Source organism: Diabrotica undecimpunctata, chromosome 2 (genome assembly GCF_040954645.1).
Source record: "Diabrotica undecimpunctata isolate CICGRU chromosome 2, icDiaUnde3, whole genome shotgun sequence".
Lineage (NCBI taxonomy): Eukaryota > Metazoa > Arthropoda > Insecta > Coleoptera > Chrysomelidae > Diabrotica > Diabrotica undecimpunctata.
In genome coordinates, this window is record NC_092804.1 from 35197361 (window position 1) to 35224656 (window position 27296).

The window sequence follows — 27296 nt, forward strand, 5'->3', positions numbered from 1 at the left end:
ATTTTCCCTTAACAGAAAGTTCATAATTTTTAGCCACTCGGTTTACTTCATTAATAAGATCTCCATGGTTTCCTAAAATCTTCTCTATTTTCTTTCCCCTGTTTTCTCCACAATTTATTTTTCTTTCATCCTCCTTTTGTTCATATGTGTTCACTGTCCGTATTACTTCTTCACAAAATTCTGGATTCTCGTCCATAATTGCCATTTCTTCTCTGTCCTCTTCCGTTATTTCTTCTTCTATTTTTTTTTTATCTTTAATTTCTATCTGGTATTCCGAGCACCATGTTTCGGCTCCTTCCATTTTTTTGCTTATAACTTCCTTTTTTTCCTGCTTTCTTTTCGAACTCTTCTTCTTTTTTTTTATTCTCTTTTCCTCTTCGGATTGATTTTTTTCTTGAGCTTTCGATTTATCCTCTACCGTCATATTGATTTCTTTATGTTTTTCTTGTCCATTTATCCTTTCAGAAAATTTTCTCCTATCTGTTTCCTTTTCTTCTTCTATGTTGTCTGGTTCTGCTCTGATTTCCAGTTGATTTTCCGAAAAATTGATGGTGATATGTTTTTCACTCAATTCATCAATTCCCGCTATTATATCATGATTTAGATCTTCGATCACCACACATTGCATAATATAGAATTGGTCTCCCACTCTGATCCGTACTCCTAAACCTTCGTTTACTGTCGTCAATTTTTTATTATTTGCACCCACTAAAGCAACCCTAGGAATCTTATACACAAATCTGTCCAAATTTAATTCTTTTACTAGTTTTTTATTGATTAGCGATATCTCCGAGCCAGAATCAATCACAATTTTAATCGCTTTATGTTTTATAAATGCGTCTAAAAATATTAGATTAGAATTAGAAATTTGTCTTTCGTTTCCTATTGCTACATGATTCATCTCTCTTCTGTTTTGTCGTTGGAATCTCTGATTATTTCTATCGTCCCTTTGTTCGTTCGTATTCCTATTCGGAGGATTTTGTGCATCTCTATTCCTGTTGTGATTTTCATTTGTTCTATTTTGTGTATCATTCCGGTTATCGTAATTTTGTTGTCTATGGTAATTATTGTAATTTCTCGGCCTATATTCGTTTGTTGATCTGGGATGTCGGTTTCTCTGGTCATAATTTGATGAATACCTTCTTTCCGCTCCATTATATTGGTCATGTTGTCTTCTATTTCTCATTTCTTTTCTTTTCGCTTCTTTTAATTGAAGGAATTGGCACAAACTATCAATATCTTGATAGTTTCTCAAAATCACGTGATCTTCCAACGTTTCCTCAAAATGTCTGCTGATCATTTCTACCAGCTGTTCGGTAGAATATTTGTATTCTAGATATTTTGAATTGTTATATATCTGCAAAGCATATCTTTCTTCAGATATTCCCATTTTTTCGTGATATTTTCCATTCTGTAGCTCTTGGTTGATTTCTCTCTGTTTATTTTTCCCCCAGAAATAGTTGAGAAATTTATTTTCAAAATCTGTCCAATTTTCAAACTCATCTTCCTTGCTTTCATACCATAACGCTGCTCCTTCTTTCAAATGGTTTCTAATTGTTTCTTTGCAATCGTCAAAATATCTAATATGTTGTAATTTGGTTTTCAAATTTTTAACAAACGGTACTGGGTGTGTTTTCCGAATATCCCCGCCAAATTGTATTTTCGACTCGCTTGTTCCATGGATGATAACTTCTTTTCTCTCTACCCCTCTTAGTTCAATTTCTGCCATTTGTTTTTCATTTTGCTTTAATCTTCTTTCTATTTCCTTCCTGTCTTCTTGTAGCGCCATTTCAAATTTTTCTTCTAACTGTTCTAATTCTTTTTTCTGTACAGTCTTAATATCTTTCATTTTAGTTTCTATTTCTTCTCTCTGCATCTCTAGTTTCCTCTCTGTTTCTTCTCTGACTTTTTCTAAACAGACTTTTACCTCATTTTCATATTTGTCAAAACGCTTTTCCATTTTTCTATCATTTTCTTCTAATTTTTGTTCTATTGCTAGCCTTGTTTCCCGTTGGTTTTCTTCCATTGTCTGTTTTGTTTCTTGTTGATTTCTATCAATTTTCTTTGATGTTTCAATTTGGTTTTTCTCTATTGTTTGTGTCTGTATTTCCATCATTGCTAATAATTTTTCCAGCATCCCTGTTTCTTTTCTTTCCTCCATTATTGTAGCATTTCCTTCATTATCCGATCCTTCATCAATAATTGTTTCCTCTTCTCTGTTATCCTCCTTCCTTTCTTGCATTTTGCTTTGACTCCTTGTGGTCGACATGTTGTTTCTTTTCGTTACTGTTTTTGTCCCCGCCAAATGTGAAATTTTACAACACTCTATATGTTTCAGAACACGACAATATTTCTCCCCAAATGTATTAAATTTTCACGACAAATATCAAATATGCAATCAGTAAAATTCAAATAATTCAAAATAAATATCAAATGTACGATTGGTAAAGAAAATAAAATCAAATAATTCAATAGCAGTAAATATCCACTAACTACGATCAATCAATAAATCAAATTTATATTCCCTGGAAAAATTGTCAAAATACTTTCAAATTCAAATTCCCTCAATGTTATATGTTTTTATCTCTGGATCACCTGTACTTATTCCAGATCTCTTTCCCTTCCTTCAAATGTAAAGCTGCGATATTTTCAAGCCCCACGTTTTGGAAGCCAGTTATTGTGATATTTAAAGTCTTGGTGCGCCAAGCAATAATTAGCTAATTAATTTTTTTGATTAATTAAAATTATTTAAATGATATGATTATGACTTTATCACAATTTTTAATTCTTTTATCTCAGGGTTAAATTCGTGCTTCAATATCTATGCTATTACATGTGAAAGGTAAGGTCCAGAGAATACCGGAATAATAAAAAAAACATATGATCTAACACTATATATTGAAATAAAAATAATGAAATAATTCACACTCAAAAGTTTTCAATAAACAAATCTCATATAAGGATTCTCAAAATTTTGTTCTCCGTACGTGAACAATCAAAATTAATGGTACAAACAATATTAATTGAAAACTCAAAATCCCAAACTATTCTAACTCTCCTAATCAAAATATTTATATCCTTTCTAAATTACGTGTAAAAATTGTGTTATCAATAAAAGAAAAAAACTGCAGAAAACAAAAATATCTCTCTCTGATGATGAGTGGTCCAAATCCTTGTTCCTTGTAGACTGTATTATCTCCTCTCAACCGCTCCCTATGTAATCAGCAATCTTACAACAGATTGTTGCAAGTATATCGTCCTTAATGATCTCCTTCAAAAGCAACAATCATTCAAATTATGATAGCCTTTCTCCTCTCGATAAACTGAATCTCTCGTTGGCCCGAGTGAAAAATGACTCTTGGAATATCTTCTCTTTACGATAAACTGAATCTCTCGTTGGCCTGAACAGTGACTCTTGGAATATAAGTAGGAAAATATGACTTACAATATTTTGCTGCTTCAGCTTCTGTCAGATACACTAACTCCACAAAAACTCACTAACATTCAACACTACTGCTTGCTACTCTTGGGAACCACCAGAGAACAATCACTGTTCGTCTTACAGACTTGGAAAACCAACTGATTATCTTTTCTCTCTCCTCAATCTCGCTAAACTTTTTCCTACATACTTATCCCACCTTTTTCAATCTCCGCCAATCAAAACCCGTCACAATTCCCCCATTTTTTCATTTCGATAACAAACAAATTTTTACCTATAATTATAAAATTTCCTAAAACTTATTTACAAATAATATTTTCTATAATTCTTAAAAACTAACAAAAACCTCTTTCTAAAATCTCTTCTATTTGTCTCTAATCACTGCATTAATGTATTTTGGAAAACCCCGTTCAATTGTCTTTGGATTTCACTTAAAATTATGCGGGTCACTCAAGTATAACAAAGAAATAATTTATGCAAAGCTTACATTTTGTTTAGTACAGGTAATCCAAGAATTTAATAACTTTCCTTCTTCGAAATGTTTGTTGGATATTATCCTACTTATCTGAATTATTTTAATGTTTTTAAACTTTGAAATATTTTTAAACAAACCAATATTTTTCTCGATTTTACATATCATAACAATATATATATATATATATATGTTTCAAAACGTCTTGCGTCGTTGTCCGATTCCTAATTTCCACGAATTTCTATCATTCCATTGTTCTTCGGTCAAGTCTCGGGAGCTTATTGCCTTTGTTATTCCCTCCTTCCATGTTCTTTTTGGTCTTCCTCGTTTCTTACGATTTGGTGGTATCCATTTCATGGCGAGCTTTGGTAGTCTTGTTTCTGGCATTCTTTGAACATGGCCATACCATATAAGTTGTTTTCTTTCTATGTCTGTTGCCAGTGATCCATCTACCCCTATCCGATTCCTTATTTCATCGTTTCTAATTCTGTCTGCCCTAGATATTCGAAGTGATCGTCTAAATACATCTATTTCTGTTGCTTCGAGTTTTCTTTTATTGCTTTCTGTTAGTCTCCATGTCTCTGTACCATAGGTTAAGCTGATTTTTATGAGAGATTCATATATATTGTATTTTCGTCTTTTACCAATTTCTGAGCTCCAAAGAACTCCGTTAAGGCATCCAATTGTTCTACGGGCCTGGGTTATTCGTTTTCTAATTTCCCTATTGTCTGTGCCTGTGGTGTCGAAATCAATTCCTAGGTAGGTAGATTCAGTGCAGAATGCAATTTCGGTTGTGTCCATCTGAATGTTGGATAGTTCTGCGCCTATTGGGAGATATTTTGTTTTTTGTGTATTGAGTTTTAAACCCCACTTTTTGTATTCTTCCTGTAGTTTTCTGGCCATATATGTCAGGTCTTCTTTATCGTTGGCTATAAGGACTTGATCGTCTGCAAACTGTAGGGTATATAGGCAAGTTTCTCCCAGGTCAATGCCCATTCCTCTGCACTTTCTCTTCCACTGATACAGTGCTTTCGCCACGTAGATTTTAAACAATGTGGGGGATATGCAACACCCCTGCCGGAGTCCCTTGTTTACAGGAAATTTTTTTGAAAGTCTATTTCCAATTTTTATTCCCGACGTTGATCCTTCATAAAGCTGTTTAAGGGCGTTAATTACTGTGTGGTTAATGTTTGTTTCCTGCAAAACTTTCCATAGCTTTTTAGCGGGTACTGTATCATAGGCCTTCTGAAGGTCTATAAACATAAGGTGGGTTTCTTGGTTGGTACTTGATCTTTTTTCTATTATTTGTTTCAAAACAAACACATTATCGGTGCAGCTCCTTCCCGCTCTAAAGCCAGATTGTTCCTCTTCTTGTTGTTCGTTATATTCTTGTTCGATAATGTCTCGAAGTATCCTTCCATATAGGCGACTTAAGGTACTGGTTACTGATATACCTCGATAGTTTGAGCAGTCCAGTTTACTTCCCTTCTTATGTATAGATGATATGAAGGATACTTTCCACTCATGCGGGACTGGTGCACCGTTTAGATATTGGTTTTTACACCAGGTTAATCATTCAAACAGTTTGTTAGTGCCGCATTTGATTAGTTCTGCTGGAATTCCCTCCGGACCTGCAGCTCGACCATTTTTTAGTAGTTGTATCGTTTTTATGACAGTCCTCTCATCGATGTTTATCGTTTCTCCCTGTATGTGTATTTCAGTTGGAGACATTTCGCTATATTCCTCTCTGTTTTCTGTTAATAGATTTTCATAATGTCGGATCCAGTTCTCTGTTGTTCTTAATTGTATGTTTGTTTCTCTTTTTTCATTTGATTTAACTTTTGTCAGGAATTTCCACGTCTCTGAGCATTTTCTACCTCCCATATATGTGTCTATCTCTTTGCATTTTTTGTCCCACATTTCTCGTTTAGCTGTGTTTACTAGTTGTCGTGTTCTTCTTTTAATATCGTTGTATTCTTCTCTATCCAACTCCTGTTTTGTGTTTAGCCATTTGTGGTATGCTTTTTTCTTCCGAAGTACTAGTTCTTCAATTTCTTGATTCCACCAAAGTTTGACTGGTCTTCTATATTATGTAGCAACTTTTCGTCTAATCTGTGCTGGTATAGGTTTCTTGTGCTTTCGTTGATAAGGCTGTTTAAGTTATATCGTTTGTTCGTTATCACTTCTGTTTGTTCCTCATTAACGTTATTGTCCTTGTTAGATTTAAAAGGAAATACCATTTTTGTCCTAACAATATAGTGGTCGGAACCACACGTCGGTCCTCTAAGTACTCTTACATCATTCACGTTTAAGGTAGTGCTTTGTTTGACTATTACATAGTCAATGATCGATTTTAGATTCCTTGTATGTTGTACCCATGTGTATTTGTGAATACTCTGACACACTTGGATCAGCCTTTCTCCGTTGTCATTCAGTTTTATTCTTTGACCCACCCGGCTATTCAGATCTTCCAGTACTATCAGTTCTCGTGACTTTCCTATGTTGGTGATTATGTCGTTCAATTTTTCGAGAAACTCATCCTTAGCAGCAATTGATTCGTCATCTGAGATGGCGTAGACTCCAAGAATTGTCACTGGCGTTTGATTTATGTTGATATTAACACGTATGATGTTTTCGTCGATTGTCTCGAAATCAGTTATTTTGTGTTTAAATTTTTTGTGTATCATTACAGAAAATCCTCTCTTTGCTCTTTGGTGTTTTGGGATGCCACTGAATATGTGTGTATAGTTTATCGAAATGATTTACAAAATAAAAGTTTGAAAAGGGGTTTGAAAATGCTTCCAGTAATGTTCATATGCCGAAAAGCCAGGACATATGTCGAACTCATATTTTTGTTTCAATTGACATCCATGACTCAGATGCTTATGTAGCAATTACAAAAATGTTTAATAGGTTGCTATTAACAAACCGTAATATAGATAAAATTTCCTAGTTATAGCTTGAAATATTTGTATACTAATTTAACCGAAAAGTTTATTTGTTGAAAAATGAAGCTCATTTGTGTAAGCTCCTGTGTTTGTTTGATTATGTTTGTCTCGTTATTCTTTCTGTAAAAAGTTTTCAGAAAGCATTCCCCACTCACCTGTTTTTCGACAGACTCCGCCCAATTATAAAGCTCTAAATCTACCCTCGTAGAGTTTTTACGCTCTAACAAAAAGGTAATTTGTCTCAACTGGCCCACTCTTTAAACATCTGTGCGCTATTGATCAGCTAGTGCGTTTGTTAAGGGACGGCCAGTTTAATAGCTTATAATTTACTGTCATCTTATGAACCAAACAACCTCTATTAATCATTCGTAAAACGACGGTAGTATGCTTTCTCCAGATTTGTTTGAAGTGGATAAAATCCTGTCGTAAGATCCGGACCGACCAAGACTTGTTTTGTGTCTGAAGGCGATCCATTTAATCCTTTTAATCCCAAAATAGGAAGTGACTTAATGTACGGGATGAGTCGGTAAATGTTTAAAAAAATTAAAGATGTTTTGTAAGACATATTGACTTGTTTGTTACGATGTTATTGATGATGGTTACCGAAGCTTTTTCTCTGTTTTGTTTCGGAAAATTTTTACAGCAAACAATTTACCAAAGGAAAATTTTTGTTAGCTCATATAATAAAGTCTTTGCGATCTATTGTGTATAGGTTGGTATCTTTCATTATTAGAATAGACTTTATTATGTAAGTTGTCTATCATTAAAATCATTGAGTTAATAGAGAGAAATAACTGAGAATTATTCCATATATTGTGTCTCATTTAAATGGTAATACAATGAGAACAATTATTTGAATTTGAATTAGTTTTTGAATCACTTCTGACAGTCAATCTGATGCAGTGAAAATGACAATTTACGATTTTAAAAAAGATTTATTTTTCAACATAATCTCTTTTAATATCAGTATGTTATATCCAAGGTTGGTTCAATTCTGTTATCCTCTTTTTGTAAGTTTCCTCTGAAGGTGCTGCAAATTACTCGTGTACAGCCTGAATAACTTCTAAACTGTATGAAAAACGGTGATAATAGAGAGAAGTCTAATGGTATTAAATCTATAGAATACGGTGGATGTTCCAGCGCTCCATAGTGCATGTGCCTTTGTTTCTTCGTTACCAAGATACTTTTGGGGGTAGGTGCACTGTCCTTGTTTTCTTTAAGCCGGGTGTTTTTTCATAAATACTGAGTCCAGTTAACTAGAAATTCACAGTAATATTCTCCAGTTATGGTTTTCCTTCTTTCAAAAAAGTTTTCCTCCTCTATGCAAAATTTATTTTGCGTAGAGAAAAACATGCTTTTCCTCGCTTTCTGTGAATCTACAGAAGTGGCTTTTACTTAGTACTTTAACTGTTATTTGGATTCTGGTGTGAAGTGGTGAATTCACACTTTCTGTATTATGCAAGTGCGTTTATGATCTGAAGTGATCTCACGCATCATCCATATTGCAGATGGCATTTTCAGATTCAATTACTAGTGCAAGATATGACCAACACATTTATTTTTATCATGCCTAGAGCATTAGAAATTTCACACACCTGTATAATCCGATTTCCCAAAACCATACCATGCACTGTAACCATCGAACGACGCATCAGAGAGGTTGGTTGTCAATACAACTACCTCTGAAAGTTGGGAGTCAATTTAGAACAATAAAACTCACAACTTTCTTTGGGGGCCAATTGTAAAGCCTTATCTAGATCAGTCTCTCAGGTGTGAAAACGTCTTATCTTAGAAGTAAATCTGAAAAATAAGTGTGGCTGGGACAAATAAAGCAAGATATTAACTAATCATATTTATTATACATAAAAAATATAAAAGCGTTAACAAAGGTAGAGGATACATAATGGGAAACAAAGAAATAAAAATACTCTGTTACGCAGACGACGTAATATTGATAGCCCAAGATGAAGATAGTCTGCAAAGACTATTTTTAGTCCACAGATTTAACATAGGACCAAAATAGTTTAATATGACAATCTCATCTCAGAAAACTAAAACAGTAATAGTTAGCAAAGACCAACCAAATGTAAAATAGAAATTGATGGCATCAGTATTAAACAAATAATGGAAATTGCACTGGACAAAGAAGTGAGACATCAAGTACAAAAAGCAAATAGACTCGCAGGATGTCTTAGTAGCACTATATGGCAAACCAGACGCATTAACACTGAGATCAAGTCAAGAATTTATAAAGCCTGTTTAAGACCAATAATGACATATGTCTCAGAAATAAGATCCGACACAGCCACAACGCAAAGGCTACTGGAAACGACAGAGATGAGAGTACTGAGAAAAATTACAGGAAATACACCCAAAGATCGACAGAGAAGTGAAGACAGAAGAAAATGTAACGTGCAGTGTATAAATGAATGGACACAAAGTAGAAAAAAAGAATGGAATAACCACATAAGCAGAATGGAGGAGACCTGTGTCGTCAAAATAGCAAGAGATAAGTTACCAATCGGCAAAACAAGTATCGGACGACCGCGCAAAAGATGGAGAGGCAACCTTATATAGAGGTATTAATCCGCCAATGAATAAGCAGAATTGCTTATAAAGAGGAAGAAGGAAGAAGAAGAGAAGAAAAAATATAAAATTGAAATTTTAATATTAAGTTAATCTTACCTACAGCCTTACAAAAACGATTTTTATATGATACTTATGGCTTCTGATGTTGTCTTTAAGTAGTTAGATAGGATTGCAGATTTGTAGTTGTTCGTTGGTAGTTCCAGTTGTTGATATTGGTATTAAACTTCAGGGATATGTTGAGTTCCCATGGCAGCGGCCACCTACTGCCGTATGTTACTCCCAATAGTCGACAATGTGGTTCGGAAAGTCCTTACCCAAAAAGGTGGTCAAAAATTGATATTAGGATAAAAAAAACTAAAATAATAAATCGGGAGTTAGCGAAAAATATTTCCTTGTCATATGAAGATTGAAAATAATTATAATAGCAAATTGGATAGGATAAAAAGAATATAATAATTAATAAATGAATTAGTTAAATTATATTAAATATACTAGCTGCATACGGGAATAATACATTGCAAAATAAAACTTGGTGTGTAGTTTTAGGTTAAGTCAAATAGGAAATTATAAAAAGACAGAAATAAAAAAAATTGAACTAGAAACTAACCCAAAAAAGATTTGACAGTATAAATGAATTTTTAACTTAAAATTTAGCTTAATTAAGCAAAATACATTATAAAATCTAATCTCCCTTTCTATTGAATTATACCTGCTTCTATCTTCTAAGTGACACGACAGAGCAGAGTTGCCAATTGACAGACTTTTTCGACTGAACTGTGGTAGAGAAATTACTATTTTATAGAACATAATCGGGTGTTTATACTGGAATTAGAATATTAAGTTGATTGAAGAGTTGGGCGCCCACTATTTTAAGAATAAAAATAGTAAAATAAAAAATAAAGTTAATAGATGAATCAAATCGAAAGAAATTGAAATAAAATAATTACCGGCCGACCGACCGCGTAGTAGAAATCGAAGGTGAAGAGTCACTATACATACTTAGAAGCTGTAAATGAATTTTGTACTGTATTATATCTTTGTTTTACCAGTAATCTTATCATTTGCACTTTTCTATGTTCAACACCACGACTAGTTCAACTGGCTATAGTCGACTACTATCTGGAATTACTTGCAATTTTACATAGCGTCTACTAACACCTGTAGCAAGCTAAGAGAGAAAATCACAGAATAGTATTGCGATCTCTGGGAGGGACTGAGAACTTATCAGCCCATTTAGTATTTTAGTTTAAGAACAACATTGTTGTATATCATATAAATATAGCATTAATTTGTTTAATTTATTTATCTTATAAACTTATAAAAATATTAAAAAATATATAACTTATCTTATAACTTATAAAAATGTTGTTCCATCGGTCTTCTTTTTGTCTTATATTGTGTCCCCCAAATCTCCATTTCAATGTTGCAACTTCTTGTCTAACATCCTTCACTATTGTTTTGTCTCTTATCCACTCGTTTCTCTTTTTATCCATTAGTCTTATGTGCAACATTTGTCTTTCCATTGCTCTTTGGGTTTTTACGATTTTGTCCATGTTTGCTTTTGTAAATGTCCACGTTTGGGAACCATAAGTGAGAAGAGGGAGTACGCATTGATTGTATACTTTGGTCTTAAGCTGCTGTGGATATCTTTTGTTTTTAAGAATGTAGCTTAGTTTGCCGAATGTTGCCCATGCCAGTCTAACTCGTCTTTTTGGCTTTACTGTTTTGTTTTCTTTGTTAAGTTATATTATACAATAATATATGCGAGAATACTTTCAGCTGGTGGTGTGGAATAGATTAAAAAAGTCCTGTAAAAAAAGCTTCGTCTAACAGACAGTCTCGAGAAGATGCGACTGGGATTCGTAAAAGATGGGCCAGGAAAATCGTTTTAACTATTTTGATGGCTGCTTTAATAAAATAATTTCGGAACAATAAAAAAGCAATGTACAAAAACGCAAACATTGACGGACTCCAATATTTAAAAAGGGATATTTATTATTAGATATATTCGACTAAACTCTGTTAAGCTTAGTTTAACGTGCCGTGCCTAATTGCCTCATTGTTCATTGACAAGCATCGTTTAAAGCGACAAGCTAATGAAGATTTTATATATTTTTCGAATAATATTCACGCTTTTGCTCTCCATATCGCGGCGTTTCATAAATTACACAATCAAGACGTGGGACTAAACGAGGATGATAGTTTTATTAGAACAGAAATGCTTGTTCAAAACGAAAACCGTCTGTTAGTCTAGTTTTTTCATAAGCTGACCGTGCGCCACCTGTCCGAATTATTTTTGGAGGTCTGGAGATTGTGTCTCGCTGCTTTTAGCTGCACTATATTGTTCGCTATGAGCGGATAGTAAAGTGCACATATGGCGACATATGAATGATGTATTATACAGCCGGGTATAAAAAGTGCGCAATTTGATGGAAATTTAAATATGTCGACAAAAATAAAATAGGGTTTAATAAACTTTTAAAGAATAAAAATACAGACTTAAATTTGAAACAATCTCTTGAAAACTACTAGTAGAATTTCTCAGTATCGAATACTGTAAAAAATTGATTAGATAAAAACAATTGCTATTATTGTGTACATGCTTTGATTATATAAACAATTTGTCGTCTGAGCTTGTATTGCTAGGTTTGTAGATTTCAAATGGCTAATTTGTAGACAGACTTTTTCGCACTAGATCTTTTGTGTATATACTAGGTCTATGTTTTAGTTCAAGAAATTTCGACTTATCTGTTTCGAATCTTCATACAGTTCTTACCTGATAAGATTCTAAAAAGACTAGTCATCGACTTTGCCATTTTACATATCTCTGTAAAAAATCTGTGGTCGCTAATGATATAATCCTTTTACCCTAGGACGGCCGATATGTAATTACGATATGATCAGTAGGCCTCAAACAGTGGGGCGTTAATATTTAATTCCGATCGCTTGAAAAGTAAAAATATTTAATTTTATGTTCAGTAATAATATTTAATTTTACTGTATCAAAGGCGAATAAAATGAATATAATATGTATATACAGGGCGTGTTAAAAGAAGTGGGATGGAATATTTCGAATACATCAAATGTTCATCAAGGTCTCTATAAGTCTCTATTTTGCGTAGAGTGAAAATTATACGAATGGTTGTGCATGCAGAAAAATTGGAAAATACTTGGCAAGTTGCTGGTATGTCCAAATTTGAATAAAATACATCCAAGACTTTACTTTCTGCAGACACTGTATTAAATATAATCTTGAAACAAATTGGCACTAAATCACTTCCGAGTTTTTAGCAAAACAAAATGTTTAAACACGTGTAGTCCAGTAGTTAATACAAAAGCCATTGAGAGTATGTAGTCCAGTAATTAGACCAAAGGTACTTTATCGTCTAACTATCGTGTAACACACCACAAAGTCCGAATTGAATTCCCGAAACACATTTTTGTTACTTGTTTTTAGCAAACGATTTGTCCTATTCACTGTCTGATATTTCACTATCAGAGTAGTCACTATCTGAATTGTCTATCCGAATAATTAGAGGCCGGACCTCATCTATAACTCGCTCGGTTTGAAAAGACTGAATGTCTTCCGTATGTCTAATACAATTTTGCCATTGTTCTGCCTTTATTTGTTCTAGCGATTCTTTCCATAAACTAAGAACGCTAGCGTCATCCGTTCTTTGGATACATGTTTATCATAAAAAGTTTTGGCTATACCCCAAACTAACTCAATTGCATTATAGTGGCAATGGTAGGACGGAAGTCGAAGAACTTTATGGTCATATTTAAGAGCCATTTGGTCAGTAACAAATTTCTTTTGAATTTTGTGCTTTCCACACCTTTGAAGTAAATCGACTTTTAAAAATATATCACTGTGATAAATTTTCTTTTCTGTCAACCACAATTTTATTTCTTCTTCTGTCCAGCTGCTTGAAGGAAATCTCTCTTCTACTCTTGAGTGGTAGGATATATTATTCAACACTATTATGGATGGTCGCTCCAATTTTTTTAACAAATTTTCTTCAAACCGTTCTTCAAAAATATTTGCATCTATATTTCCATGGTAATCACCTGTGTTCTTTGTGGACGAAAAAGTTAAACTAGCGTCAGGAATAAAACCCTCATCATTTCCAGCATGAAGTATAATGTAGCGTTTTTCCATTACCGTAACGACTAGAAGAATAATATTTCGTGGTGCCATCTTGCCAGGATGATTTTGACATATTTCCTTTAGCGAAAATCCAAGTTTCATCTAAAAATACAACTTGCCTCCGCTTTGAAACAACATTAGAGAGTTCACACAATACTTGTCCATTATTTGTCTTTCTATATAGAAGACCTAAATGTTTCAGCACTCTCCACAAATTTGTTAAACTAATATCACACAGTTCCTTGTCTTTTATTTTTTGTAACACAACACTAACTGTTACATGTTCTTTGGCTTTATATATATTATATATAATATTTTTAATTGCAGGTTTAATTGACTGGTGCAAATCTAAAGTTTTTGGATGTCGACGATTTCTCTTGCTTACTTTATTTATTTCATCGTCACTCATGTTATTAATTCTTCGGAATGTCCTCTCTGAGATACCGCAAGCATCGCATGTGCGTTCCTGAACTGTCATAACAGATCTAAATGGACCCATATTATTTTTTTCCAAATTGAAATAACTTTCGACTTTTAGACCTAAACGCCGCCGTTCTTCTGGAGATAACACTCTACGTTTCGACTGTATTTTATTTTCTTCCAAATTACTCCTTTTGCTTTAAAGTACCGCTTCACTACACTACTATAAAAAATAGGTTCTTATATACAGCTACTACACCCTAAAAAGGACGAGGGTTGTACAACAGACGAAACAATCGAACACAAATTATTTAACAGCCAATGCTAAACAAGCATAAACACTGCATTGTTTGTGATGTTTTGATGATTTGCTTGTTTTGTGGAACACAGCTATCACTCCAGCATATGATTCCTTTAATTTTTGGATGAGTTAACCCATTTAGGTCTACTTGTAGAAAACATAATAAAACCAATGGTTTTTATTAAATATATATTTAATTAAACACAAAATAATGATGATAATTCAAAAGCTACACGAAGACAAAAAAATTACACGTCAATTTTTTTAACGTTGCTTTAACGCAACATTGGGCCTATACGTATAACAGAAATATATTGGTAAGTATTGACTGAAAACTCCATTTAAAATACAAATTTTAATAAATCTCTTATTAAATTTGTTTACCGCGGGTACTTGTTTTTAAATCATATGAGAATTAATAATCTGCCGATATAACAAACCGTGTTTAACTAGCTGGAATTTTATTTTTTAAGATTTTTCCACTTCTTGTTAGGAGTGTCATAATAATCGGGTTATCACCAGCTGCTTCTTGTTGAGCAAATTTTAATACTGAGTGTATTATTGTACTAGCTTGAGCATTCAAAATTCTTTGCTTTACTTTATACTGCTGATCCATTTTTAGATTAATGAACAATGACAAAGTTTAAAATGACTTTTATTCAAAGCTATTAAAAATTGAGTTTTTACACAAAACTTGTTAACGTTGCGAATCGCTTCTACAGTGAAACTATCTTAATAAACAGTTTAGCTTCTTCTAAGCTAATAAACTTACTACTACCGTAATTTGAAATCTGTTAGTGCGCACAGTATTTTCTCGTCTATTCGTATTCTGGTTCTATTGTACCTTTATGAAAAACCGACATCTGCAAATGTTTCATAATTTAATCATTACTATTTAACTTTTAATAACATTTGTTGGAGCCAAAAACAACAACTTAGCTTTTATCTCTTATTTTTAACTTTAAATAATTTGAATATTCATATAAGTATAATACATTGACTTAATCTATAACAATTTTAAAAAAGATTGTTACCTTATTATATGTTGTTTTGTGATATTGCTTAAATAATGATCTCGTAAATACGAAAAATAATTTAGCAAAATGAAGACATTCCGTAAACTTACAGTAGCACAGTCGAATTGAAATGGACCAAGCACCATTTTGAATATTTATGTTGATAACGTGCTCCTGAAATTTTATGGAGCGTTTAGGTAGCAGCTTTTCGGATAAATGCCACCCACCATTTGATTGTACATATTTGACACTAGGTATGTTCATTATTAGGCTTGTAGATAACTGACTAGAAAAATATGGAGAACAGAACACACCAAGACATTTTTCTGTTAGTCCTGCCTACATACCAATATGGCGTAGTCACTGACCTAACCTAAAGTTTTATGTTTTTTAACGGTTCGTTGCAGACACGAGACCCCTGTGTTATCGAACTCGATCAAGCTAATACATGTTGATGAAGATTTAGTTGTTTTGGATAAACCTTGTTCGATTCCGGTGAGTACCCGTGTGATCCGGTGCCTATTTGTACCTTGACGTCATCTGGATTTTTCCCGATGTGACACCCTATCTTTTCCTGTGTTGTTTTTTGTCTAACAGTCTTTGCGACGGACTAGCCCCAGTGATGTTTTAAATTTTTCCTGTAAAATAATTTTCCTGTAAAGTAATGTAAGTTTTTTTAACTATTCGATTTTCGATTAATATTTACGTAGGTATAAAAACGGAATATCATTTATTTTTATTATAGAATTTTATAACCCACTTGTAATTTTTTTTCAGCTTTGTGATTCGATGTTGTTGCTTCCTATGATATTTAGGCCAGGCAAAAAAAGTACCCTGTTTATGACACTGAACCGGCCAGACAAAAGACAGTTGTTTTGAGTAGTATAGATCTTTGTAACAAGAACCTATATGTTTGCTGCTGTTGATTTTTTAAACTTAATTAGTTATTAACAAATTAATGTCAAAATTAACGGTAAATTTTTGCTTTTTTCGTCTACCAACATAAAGTGAAGCATTTGGAACAAATTGGAAAGTAAGAGACTTAAATTAATAAGTTTTTTATAAACAAACTCATAACCTTCATATTACATGGAATATTGGGTCTTGTAGTGCTTAAAATATGTTTAAAATTTCAAACAGACAGATTCTGAAAAAGAAGATTTATTCTACTACTATCATTTTGAAAAGATGAAAAAAAAATTTTAATATTGCAAAATAATTTTACAAAAAATGTCGATTTTTGGCTTATAAACCATTAGAATAACTTTTAACCATTGCCTACAAGAAAATTATTTTTTCATACTTAGAAAGCTTGCATTTTTTCTCAAATTAAAAAAAAAAAGTCCTAGGAAAATTTGGGACGAAATTATTCCCTTTTTTTTTTTAATTTGCAGCAGATTTGTTTATCATAATTAAGAGATCTTATTAGCGTCATTTGAAAGAACATACTTTAAAGTTTTAATGTGCAAAGCTTTAAAATATAGTCCTTAAAATCGGCCGGCTTTGAAACTTGCGGTAACAGTGGAGCAGGAAGGAGCTGTTAACTGTATCTCTGGTTCTTGTTTATGGATTTCGACGTTTCTGTTTTTAATTTGTATCTACTTTTTGCATAAATTACGAATATGTATTACTTAAATAATTAAATTGGCAAATAAACCATATAATTTGTTTAAACAACTTTTTTTCAGTTTTTTTATTTTTTTTTATAATATTTGAGGTAATTTCTATTATAAAACATAAATATTGGTAAATATGTATTTACCAATTTTTAAACAAATTAGAAAAAAATGTTTTTTGCTTAAAAATTATTTGTTTTTAAATGGTGAGTTGTTCTAAGACGAAAGCTATTTGTAAAATACACGGCATCCAAAAACGTTAAAATCGGTTTTTTTCGGCATTTTTAATTGTTTATTTGTATTTTACTTTTAAAGTAAGTATTTTACGAAGAAAAAAACACAAGAATAACTTCCGTCTTAGAATAACTCAAATTATTACAATTAATATATAATTTTGAAGCAAAAACACATTTTTTATAATTTGTTTAAAAGTTAAAAAATAAAAAAATAATAATAATAAATAAAAAAATAGGTTGATATGGAAAAATTTTATTGAAGAAGTATGTATTAATTATAAATATTTTTGCTTTACAATAAAAATTACCTCAAATATTACTAAAAAACCGAAAAAAAATTTTGTTTAAAGAAATTAGATTATTTATTTAACAATTTATTTAATTAATGCATATTCCTAATGTAAGCAAAAATTACGTACAAATTAAAAAAGAAAGGTCAAATCCATGAACGAGAACCAGAGATAAAGTTAACAGGTTTGTGAACGATTTCATCAAAAGTCCATCTTTTTCGAATTTTCACATTAAAACTTTAAAGTATGATCTTTCAAGTAATGCTAATAAGATCTCTTAATATAAACAAATCTGCTATAAATTAAAAAAAAAATGGACTAACTTCGTCCCAAATTATCGTCGGACAACATTTTTTCTTTTAAATTTGTGAAAAAATGCATTCTTTCTAAATATGAAACAATAATTTTCTTGTAGACAATAGTTAAAAAGGTATTCTAATTGTTTATATGCCAAAAATCGTAATGTTTTGCAAGATTATTTTGCAATATTTAAAATTGTTTTTCTTCATCTTTTTTAAATGTTGATAATAGAATAAATCTTCTGCTTTCAGAATTTGACCGTATAATTTATTGTAAGTACATAATTATCTGACTTGTATTCTTACAAAAAAATTTAATCTGGGAAAAACAAATTAAATAACTTTTAAACTATCTGACACACACTGCAAGACTCAATATTCCATGTAATATAAAGGTTATAGGTTTATTTTTAAAAAAAATTAATAACATTTATAAAAAACCGAAATTTTTGACTAGTTTTGCAACTTTCTAACCAACAAATAAGAATAGAAACATTTTGAAAAAACGCTGTTTTGATGGTTTTTATGTGACATAAGTTTCTTACTCTCAAATTTGTTTTAAATGTTTCACTTTTTGCTGATAGACGATAAAAGCGAAAATTTACCGTTTGTTATCATTAAAACGCTGGGCGCACACACATCGAATTTGGACGGTCGATAAAAGTTCGATCGAACAAATTTCTTTGGTGGCTCGAAGAAACAATGTGAGCGTGCACACACATCTATCGCCAAACGACACGGCATCGATGAATGTCACTGCATGGACGGCTGCCGTGGTCGTTGCCGTCGTTCCAAGGCGTATAGCAGCAAATGAACGCGAGCACACACATCGATCTTTGTCGACCGACCAGAGGACCAATTACGTTTTTTGGACACTGCTCAAGCTACGTCGCTCCGTAGTTCTGTGTTGTTCATTGTGATTTTGTGTACTCCACCTAACAAACCTTTGTAAATTAATAAACGTCATCGAATAAATGTCGTGTAGTGTGCGTGCAAAGCATCATCGACAAAACTTCGATCGAACTTCTATCGACCGTCCAAATTCGATGTGTGTGCGTCTAGCCTAACTTGTTAATAACTAATTAAGTCCAAAAACTCGACTGTAGGAAACATAGGTTCTTGTTGCAGAGGTCCATACTACTCAAAACAACTGCCGCTTGTCTGGCCGGGTCAGTGTCACGAAAAAAAGCTTATTTCCTTTAATGAGCTAATTATAACGATGCGAAACCAGAAGAAAATAACATAAAACGCAAAACCGATTGAATTTCCCAGAATAAGTCCACTTATTTGCTATCAGAAATAGTTAGTTTAAAATTATTATTATTCTGAGAAAGCTGATGTTTTATTGTAACATGAAATGTTAACTGCATTCTATGAAAACTAATCAGTGTTGTGTTTTATGTTATTACGGTAATTATATTATATATAATTTTCATTAAATAACTGTAAATGTAAAATTGACGATGTGGAAACTGAATTCAGTCATTTATTTCGAATAATAAAATAAAACATAAAAACGAAATTGGTTTTCATCACATCACATTTCAGCACAGGACAATATAATTAAAAACAGTTAAAATAATTAAAACAACAATACAGTAGTTAAAATAGTTCTTCTTCGTCTTTATAAACAATTTTGCTTGTTCATTTGCGGATTGATACCTCCATGGAAGGTTGTAATTCTATCTTTTGAGCGATCGTCCGATACTTCTACCGATTGGTGATTTGTCTCTTGCTATTTTGACCACACTCCATTCTGCTTATGTGATTATTCTATTCTTTTTTCTGTTTAGTGTCCAGTGGTTTATACACTGTACGTTATATTTTCTTTTAATGTCTTCACTCCTCTTTCCATCTTTCAGCGTATTTCCTGTAATTCTTCTCAGTACTCTCATCTCTGCCGTTTTCAGTAGTCTTTGTGTTGTAGCTCTGTCGGATCTTGTTTCTGCTGCGTATTTTATTATTGGTCTGTCACTGGCTTTATAAATTCTTGACTTTATCTCAGTGTTAATATGTTGGTTTCGCCATATAGTGTTATTAAACGTAGGCCCAAAATTTCGGGCCAATGCTTTTTAAATGCATTCATTTTTTTCGAATATATATTTCGAATAATATTTTACTAATATTTTTGAAAAATCGAAACGCAGAATGAAAGATTACATGATTACCGAGGGCCGAAAGTCCCTTAGAATAAAGAAAAAGTTTTTTTGAACGAGATATTTATTAAATTAAATTAAAAATAACACTAAATTTTTTATTTTTTTTTTCACCCCTGTAACTTATTAAAATAAACATTATAGATATTTTCAGGGACTTTCGGCCCTGAATTATAATGTATTCTTTCATTCTGGCGTTTAAATTTTTCAAAAATATTAATTAGTTTTCTCAGGATTCGAAAAAAATTATTGCATTTAAAAAGCATTGCCCCGATATTTTGCGCCTACGCTCTTAATACTGATGCTATTTTGCTGATTACTATTGTTTTAGTTTTCTGTGTTGAGATTATAGTATTAAGTTGTTTTATTCTTATAATCCACAAGGTGAATAAAATTCCTGTAGTCCTGTAGCTGTATACCATGAATTACAAAAGTTTTATTTAAAAATCCTTTATAAAAGGTATATAATTGGAAAAAAAAACCTTTCGGACTACTTCGCAGAACGTTTTTGGACTAAAAAGTCCATCATCAGTGTATTATTACCTGGAAAAAGTATTACCTGAGAACTTGAATTTAGAGGTTGCAAAAGTCGGCACATCTCGAGAAATTATCATCTTGGGAGACTTAAACAGTAGAACTGGAAAAAAACCCATAACGCAGTTATAGGTAAATTCGGAGAGGACCACGTAAATGATAATGGTACCAGACTAATATCATTATGCGAACAAAATGAAATGAAAACTGCAAATGGATTTTTTCAACACATACACATACACAAATACACATGGACGCAAAATACGAGAGGGTTAAAATCAATCATAGACTACACAATCATACGAAAAAAGACAAACATGATTGTACAAGATGTAAAAGTATTGAGAGGACCTACCTGTAGAAGCGATCATGACTTATTAAAAGCTAAGATCATATTTGGAGTAAATAAACCTAAAGAAGAAAAAGAAAGAAATGAAAGGGAGAAAGAAATACAGAAGAGGTATAACCTAATCAGCTTAGAACAAGAAAGCGTGAGAGAACTATACAGAAATAGATTAAATCAAAAGTTGGAAAATAAACAATTTAATAATAATGAAGAACATTACACTCACATAAAAAGGTGTCTGCAGGAGGCAGCAACAGAAGCCTTTGGATACCAAATCCAGAATCAAAGAAAACTTCCATATTGGTTGGACGAAGAAATAGAACAAAAAATAAAGAAGAAAAGAGACCAATATCAAAAATTCTTAAATACAAAGAATATAACGGATAAAATAATCTACAAGGAGTCTCAAGCTAAAGTACGAAAAATGATAAAAATGAAGCATGGCAACAAAAGTGTAACATGATTCACATCTAGGAGAACGAAGAAGCACAGAAAGTTGGAGAGTCTTACAATCTTTATGACAAGATAAGAAGAGAGATATAGTGTCAACAATAACAATGAATGACTGGGACCAATATTTTGAGAAACTCCTAAGGGAAGATAGACCACAGTTTAAAGACAGCAACGAAACACAAACTATAAATATTTTAACTTCGCCCATACGAATAACAACGAAAGAAGTGGAAGATGTATGTAGATCTCTAAAAAATAACAAAGCACCGGGTCCAGCTAACATCCCTGCAGAGTTAATTAAACACGGTACAACCAAACTATGTACAAGTTTAGCCAAACTGTTCCAAAGCTGCATTAATGGAATGACAACCCCAGAGGAGTGGAAGACATCATTCATATCCACTATACACAAAAAAGGCAGAAGGGATGAATGTGACAATTACAAAGGTATTGCCGTGACAAACTCGATCAATAAAATATACGGAAGAGTAATTAAAAATAGAATAGAAAGCTAATATAAAGACTTAGAGGCTGAGGAACAGACATGATTTAGGGCAAGTAGATCTACTGTTGACCATTTGTTTTGCATTACACAGATTATTGAAAAAAAAATAGCCGTTAATCAAGAAGTACAATTATTGTATGTAGACCTACGAAAGGCTTATGATAGCGTACCACATTATAAATTATGGGAAGCGTTAGGGAAAACAAACATAAGCATGAATTTAATAAATGCGACGAAGGAACTGTACGCTAATGCTAACTCAAAGGTAAAGGTTGGAAATAATCTGTCAAGTGAATTCCAAATAAATAAAGGCCTTAAGCAGGGCTGCTGTCTCTCCCCGACATTATTTAAAATTTATCTAGAACAAGCTCTAAAACTGTGGAAGCGCAAATGTAGAAATATGGGAATGCCGATTAACAACAATAGCATATACACTTTGTCATTTGCAGATGATCAACTAGTGATAGCACAAGAATATGAAGATATTGAGTATATGACTCGAAAATTAATCGAGGAGTATAAAAAATGGGGACTTGAAATCAATATAAAAAAACCGAGTATATGTGTATCGGCGGGAAACAATAGGACCTCATATTGGAAGATGGAGAAGTTATCAAACATTGCAACATATATAAATATTTAGGTGTGATCATCACGAAAGAAGGCAACGTAGACGACACAATTGAGAAGAAAAGCAATTTCCCTTCTCAATAGTATCCTTTGGGATCAATCAATCTCTAATAATAACAAGCGCAAGATATATAACACAATCATTAAAAGTATAATTACCTACAGTAGTGAAGTATGGCAAATAAAGGAAATATACAAGAGAATCAGCATTATATCGTCTATAGGCAGACTGTATGGAAAGACCATAAAGGAAAAATTAGAAATATATATACAAGATAAAATCGGAGAAGACCAGGCAGGTTTCACAGCGGGGAAAGCATGCTTAGATCACATTTACACGGTCGAACAACTAATAGAAAAAAGAATGGCCAAAAATAGATCCGTCCATCTGGCTTTTGTTGATCTTAAGAAGGCATATGACTCAATACCTAGAACCAAGCTATGGGAAGCAATGGAAGACATCGAAGTTCCACGAAGATTAATAAACGCGGTAAAAGCACTCTACAAGAATAACGAAGTAGCTATCAAAACGGACAATAGAATATGCAGGCCATTTAAGACGACAAAGGGACTACTACAGGGTTGCTCCACATCCCCCACCCTGTTCAAAATATTCCTGGAAAAAACCCTGAAACCATGGAAAAGAAAGTGCGAAGGAATGGGTATACCAGTAAGGAACGAATATCTATATACGCTAAGTTTTGCCGACGACCAAATAGTGATCGCACAAGACGAGGATGACCTCAGTTTTATGATGAGAAAACTGGAGCAGGAATATACAAAGAATGGGATGGAAATAAACCTAAAGAAAACTGAATACCTAACAACGGAGAATACAGAAATAAAACAGCTGGAAATAGACGAAGGTAAACAAATCAAAGGAACAGACAAGTATAAGTATTTAGGTTTCATAATATCAAACAAAGGAACAACGGAGGAAGATATAAAAAATAGACTAGGACAAACAAGAGACTGCATACGAAAATTGAACCCGGTACTATGGGATAAGAACATCAGCATGAAAACAAAGAAAAAAATATATAATACCATGGCAAGAAGTATCCTCACTTATGGGTGTGAAAATTGGACAATAAATAAGAAAACCAAAAACAAAATAAGAGCAACAGAGATGGAATTCCTAAGGAGAAGCTGCAGAGTAACAAGAAGAGACAGAATAAATAACATGGAGATTAAGAGGAGAATGGGAATGAACTCCGACATAATAAACTACATCGAACAGAAGAGATTAACATGGTACGGACATGTCAGAAGAGCAGACCAAAATCGGTGGATAAATAGAATAACAGAGTGGAGCCCGATAGGAAGAAGAAAGAGAGGCAGACCCCGAAGATCTTTCAGAGATGAGGTGGACGAAGCAATGAGTAGAAGAAACCTACAGGAAGGGGACTGGCTAAACAGGAAAAATTGGAGAAAACGGTTGAGTGAAGGAATACAGTGAAAACTGTGGAAATCCTTGTATATATATATATATATATATATATATATATATATATACAAGAGAACTTGTATATATATGGCAACGGAAATGGATTTCTGGATACGTTCAGCTGGGAAATCTAGACTAGAAGAGTAACGAACAACAGAATAAGAGAAATTATGAAAGTAAAAAATAGTAGACGATATTGGTACCCAACAACTCAGATGGTACGGTCATGTACAGAGAATATCTGAAGAACGTCTCCCAAAACAAGTCTTAATGTGGACCCCTCACGGTAGAAAAAAAAAGAGGAAGACCCCGCCTTAGTTGGAGAGAAGTCATCAATAGAAAAATGAAAGACAGAGACATAGAAGAAGACTTATCGATGAATCGAGAGGAGTAGCAACTGGGTATCGAAAGACGAAGGAGAACGTTTTAAACCGATCTATATATATATATATATATATATATATATATATATATATATATATATATATATATATATTAAACTTAGAGCTAAGATTAATATTATTATAAAAATTAATATTAAACTCACCAGTCTTCCGGGTTGAACCGCGTTGATATCCATTTTGCCGAGCTTTCGACATCCTCTTTGATGTCTTCTTCAGGGCTTCCGGGGTCTCAGTCTCCCGAGCCCCCAGACACTTCTAGTTCACTCACTAGTTCACTACTACTATGTAGTGGTGAACTAGTGAGTGAACTAGAAGTGAGTAGTGAGTGTAGTAGTGTCTGGGGGCTCGGGATACTGAGACCTCGGAAGCCCTGAAGAAGACATCAGAGATGGTGTCGAAAGCTCGGCAAAATGGATATCGACGCGGTTCAACCCGGAAGACTGATGAGTTTAATATTAATTTTTATAATAATATTAATCTTAGCTCTAAGTTTAATTGTACTAACCGCGGTAGCAAACATTAATATGTTGGTGTTGAAGTGAAGATACCCTGAAAATTGTGTTGAAAATTCGTTTTTATGCAGAATCACTCTACAGTCTACTAAAACTCTGTATATTTTACAAATATGTATTATTCAAAATAACTAAAAATCGACACTTTGAACCTTTGTAACTAAGAAGCAATTGATTTCTGAGTCTTACCTCTCCAATTTAACTGAAACCACTTTTACATAAGAAAAGTGCCGGAGTCCTTTAAGGAAAGAAGATAAAGCAGACTAAGCTGGTAAGAAGAAATATGTATATGAATGTATGTATGTTAAGAGATATTTATGTTAATCGCAAAGAAAAACCCATCAACAATTAAAAGAACTGATTGAAGATCTAAAGCATAAAGCAATGAAATTGGGTAGAAAATAACTAAAAATCTTACTTTAACGTCCAATAGAGCTTTAAGAATTGCCGAATAAAACGTACATAATAAAAAGAGATTCAAGATGTATATAAATATTCTTTTATTTAAAATGATAACAAACAACAGACAAAAAAATAATTTATGAAATTATGAATGAAGAAAATTAATTAATCTTTATTACATCTTAGTATTTCAGTTACATTTCAGAAGTAAAGTATAAAAATTAAATGATCTATAAATTTCAAATTTTTATATCCCTTTAGTAGAAGTTTTATTAAAAATGTCGAGCAATTTTAAAAGTTGAACACTTAACTTTTCACTTTAAAATATTTACCAGACATTTTCCACAGAGACTAATAAATGAAGATTTTTTTCAATTACCTTCTACAAATATAATTATTCGAAAGTTATATCCGGAAAATGTCTTATAAGTGATTCGCTTAATTTATTCTCCTGTTTTCATTACTGACATTCAAGTTTTTTACTTTTAATAATGTCGGCGATGAGATAGGACTTAAAAGTAAAAGAGAAAACTAGCATTCTAGAAAAAAGCCTGTAGATATTATTGAAATGGGTTTGTAATTAGCATTAAAAAGAGTGCTAGAGAAACCTTAGTTTTTTATAAACATTCGAATTTCATCTTAAATTTCGGGAAAAAACACTTGAGTGCCCCTTCGAATAAAAATTCATAATTCAGTTGCTTGTTTACATTGCGAGGTTCCTCTATATTGTCTTTCTCTGAATTCGTTTCTTCTCTGTTTCAACCATAGTAATTTAAAAAGAATAAATGAGTTTTGAATCGATATAGGCTAGGCCAATTGGGAGTTCCGTTTTTACGCGTTAAAAAAAATTAAACTGTCGAAATTAATGCAAAGCTAAGCGGTTACATATGGTTTTAAAGTAGTACAGAAAACTTAAATATTAGTATCTGGATGTAACGTTCAACACATTTAAAGAATATCGTATATCTAATGGATAACCATAGAGCAGAGGCAACGAAGGGGTAGATAATCTAAGCTAAAAATAGCCAGAACTACTGCCATAGTGCTGAATGGTAGTGTGGAATTTCTGTTCACTAAAAACCTCACCGGTTGGGAAGTGCGTGTGGTAGTACTTCATCACATTACTTCAGATCCCTCACCTGGTCTGTATCTCATCTGCTCTATTACTACAATTGGCTGCGTTTAAGAGCTCTCTTTCTCTCTCTCTAGCCTTTCTTCTCTTTCATAACTCCCATAATCATGACATTAGTGAGATTCCCATCATTCCTTCTACGGAACATCAATTCAACCAGGCCCAACACTTTAATTCCCTCGCCTAAGCCCACCTCACAATCTCGTCTTTCTCTCATTCATGTCTGGCATATAGCGTATGCTTCGCAGTGTCTTCGTAATGTATCGCAGTATACAATGCCTCGTGAACACTTGAGTTAAACTATTAACACGGCTCTCACTGTTCTCGATCTGGCTATGTCTTGTACTTAGGAATTAGATGCTGAAACCATTCAGCATTTGACCTTACTTCCGTCCATCTCCGTTATAATTTATTCATCTCTCCCTTTGTCACAGATACAAAAATTTTATTATGTTTCTTAGTCTTTAAATCGCTCGATTCTACAGCCACCACTTCCACCGAATCAGTTGCCACGGTGCAATAATTTTGTCAGCTTTTGTTTTGTAGGGCCAAATAAAATACTGATTATAGTAAATGTTTAATAAAATCGGTCCCAAGACAGATATTTGGGAAACGTCAGCTCTCCTGTTGAAACTCCATCTCTTGTTCTCATATATCATCTTATCACTCATACCGGATAGAGGGCTATCCCTGTCTGCTCAGCTTCAATAGAATTCACGTTCAAGGAGCTGGTTTTTACATCTAGTGTCACCAAAACACAATAGCTCCTGTTAGGCTATGTACCAGCGTCCGCCTCTTAAACAATCTCTTTTACCCTCATGATTACGCACTTAAATGGGATGCTTTCTTCTTCTTAAAGTACCCTCTTGAATTATGAAGTACAATTGTAACAAATCTTTCTCTATCCTGTTGACTCTCAATAGGATCGAGTATCGAGACCCGTCCACTTTATGATATTTTTCAACAATGAACACCTTCTACTTGGACCGTACCTTTCTTCAA

The 27296-nt window shown here is 32.9% G+C and overlaps 1 protein-coding gene across 9 annotated transcripts in view; it reads left to right on the forward strand.

Moving 5' to 3' along the window:
- Nucleotides 1-27296, forward strand: part of LOC140434400 (pseudouridylate synthase RPUSD2-like) — a 927331-nt gene that overhangs the window by 842646 nt on the left and 57389 nt on the right. For 2 of the 9 annotated variants that reach the window (XM_072522618.1, XM_072522614.1), the window contains one exon: nucleotides 15740-15827. The exons of the other annotated variants lie outside the window; for them this stretch is intronic. In XM_072522618.1, the coding sequence (XP_072378719.1) occupies nucleotides 15740-15827 (88 nt within the window). The remainder of the gene's footprint in view (nucleotides 1-15739; nucleotides 15828-27296) is intronic. 9 annotated transcript variants of the gene reach the window in all.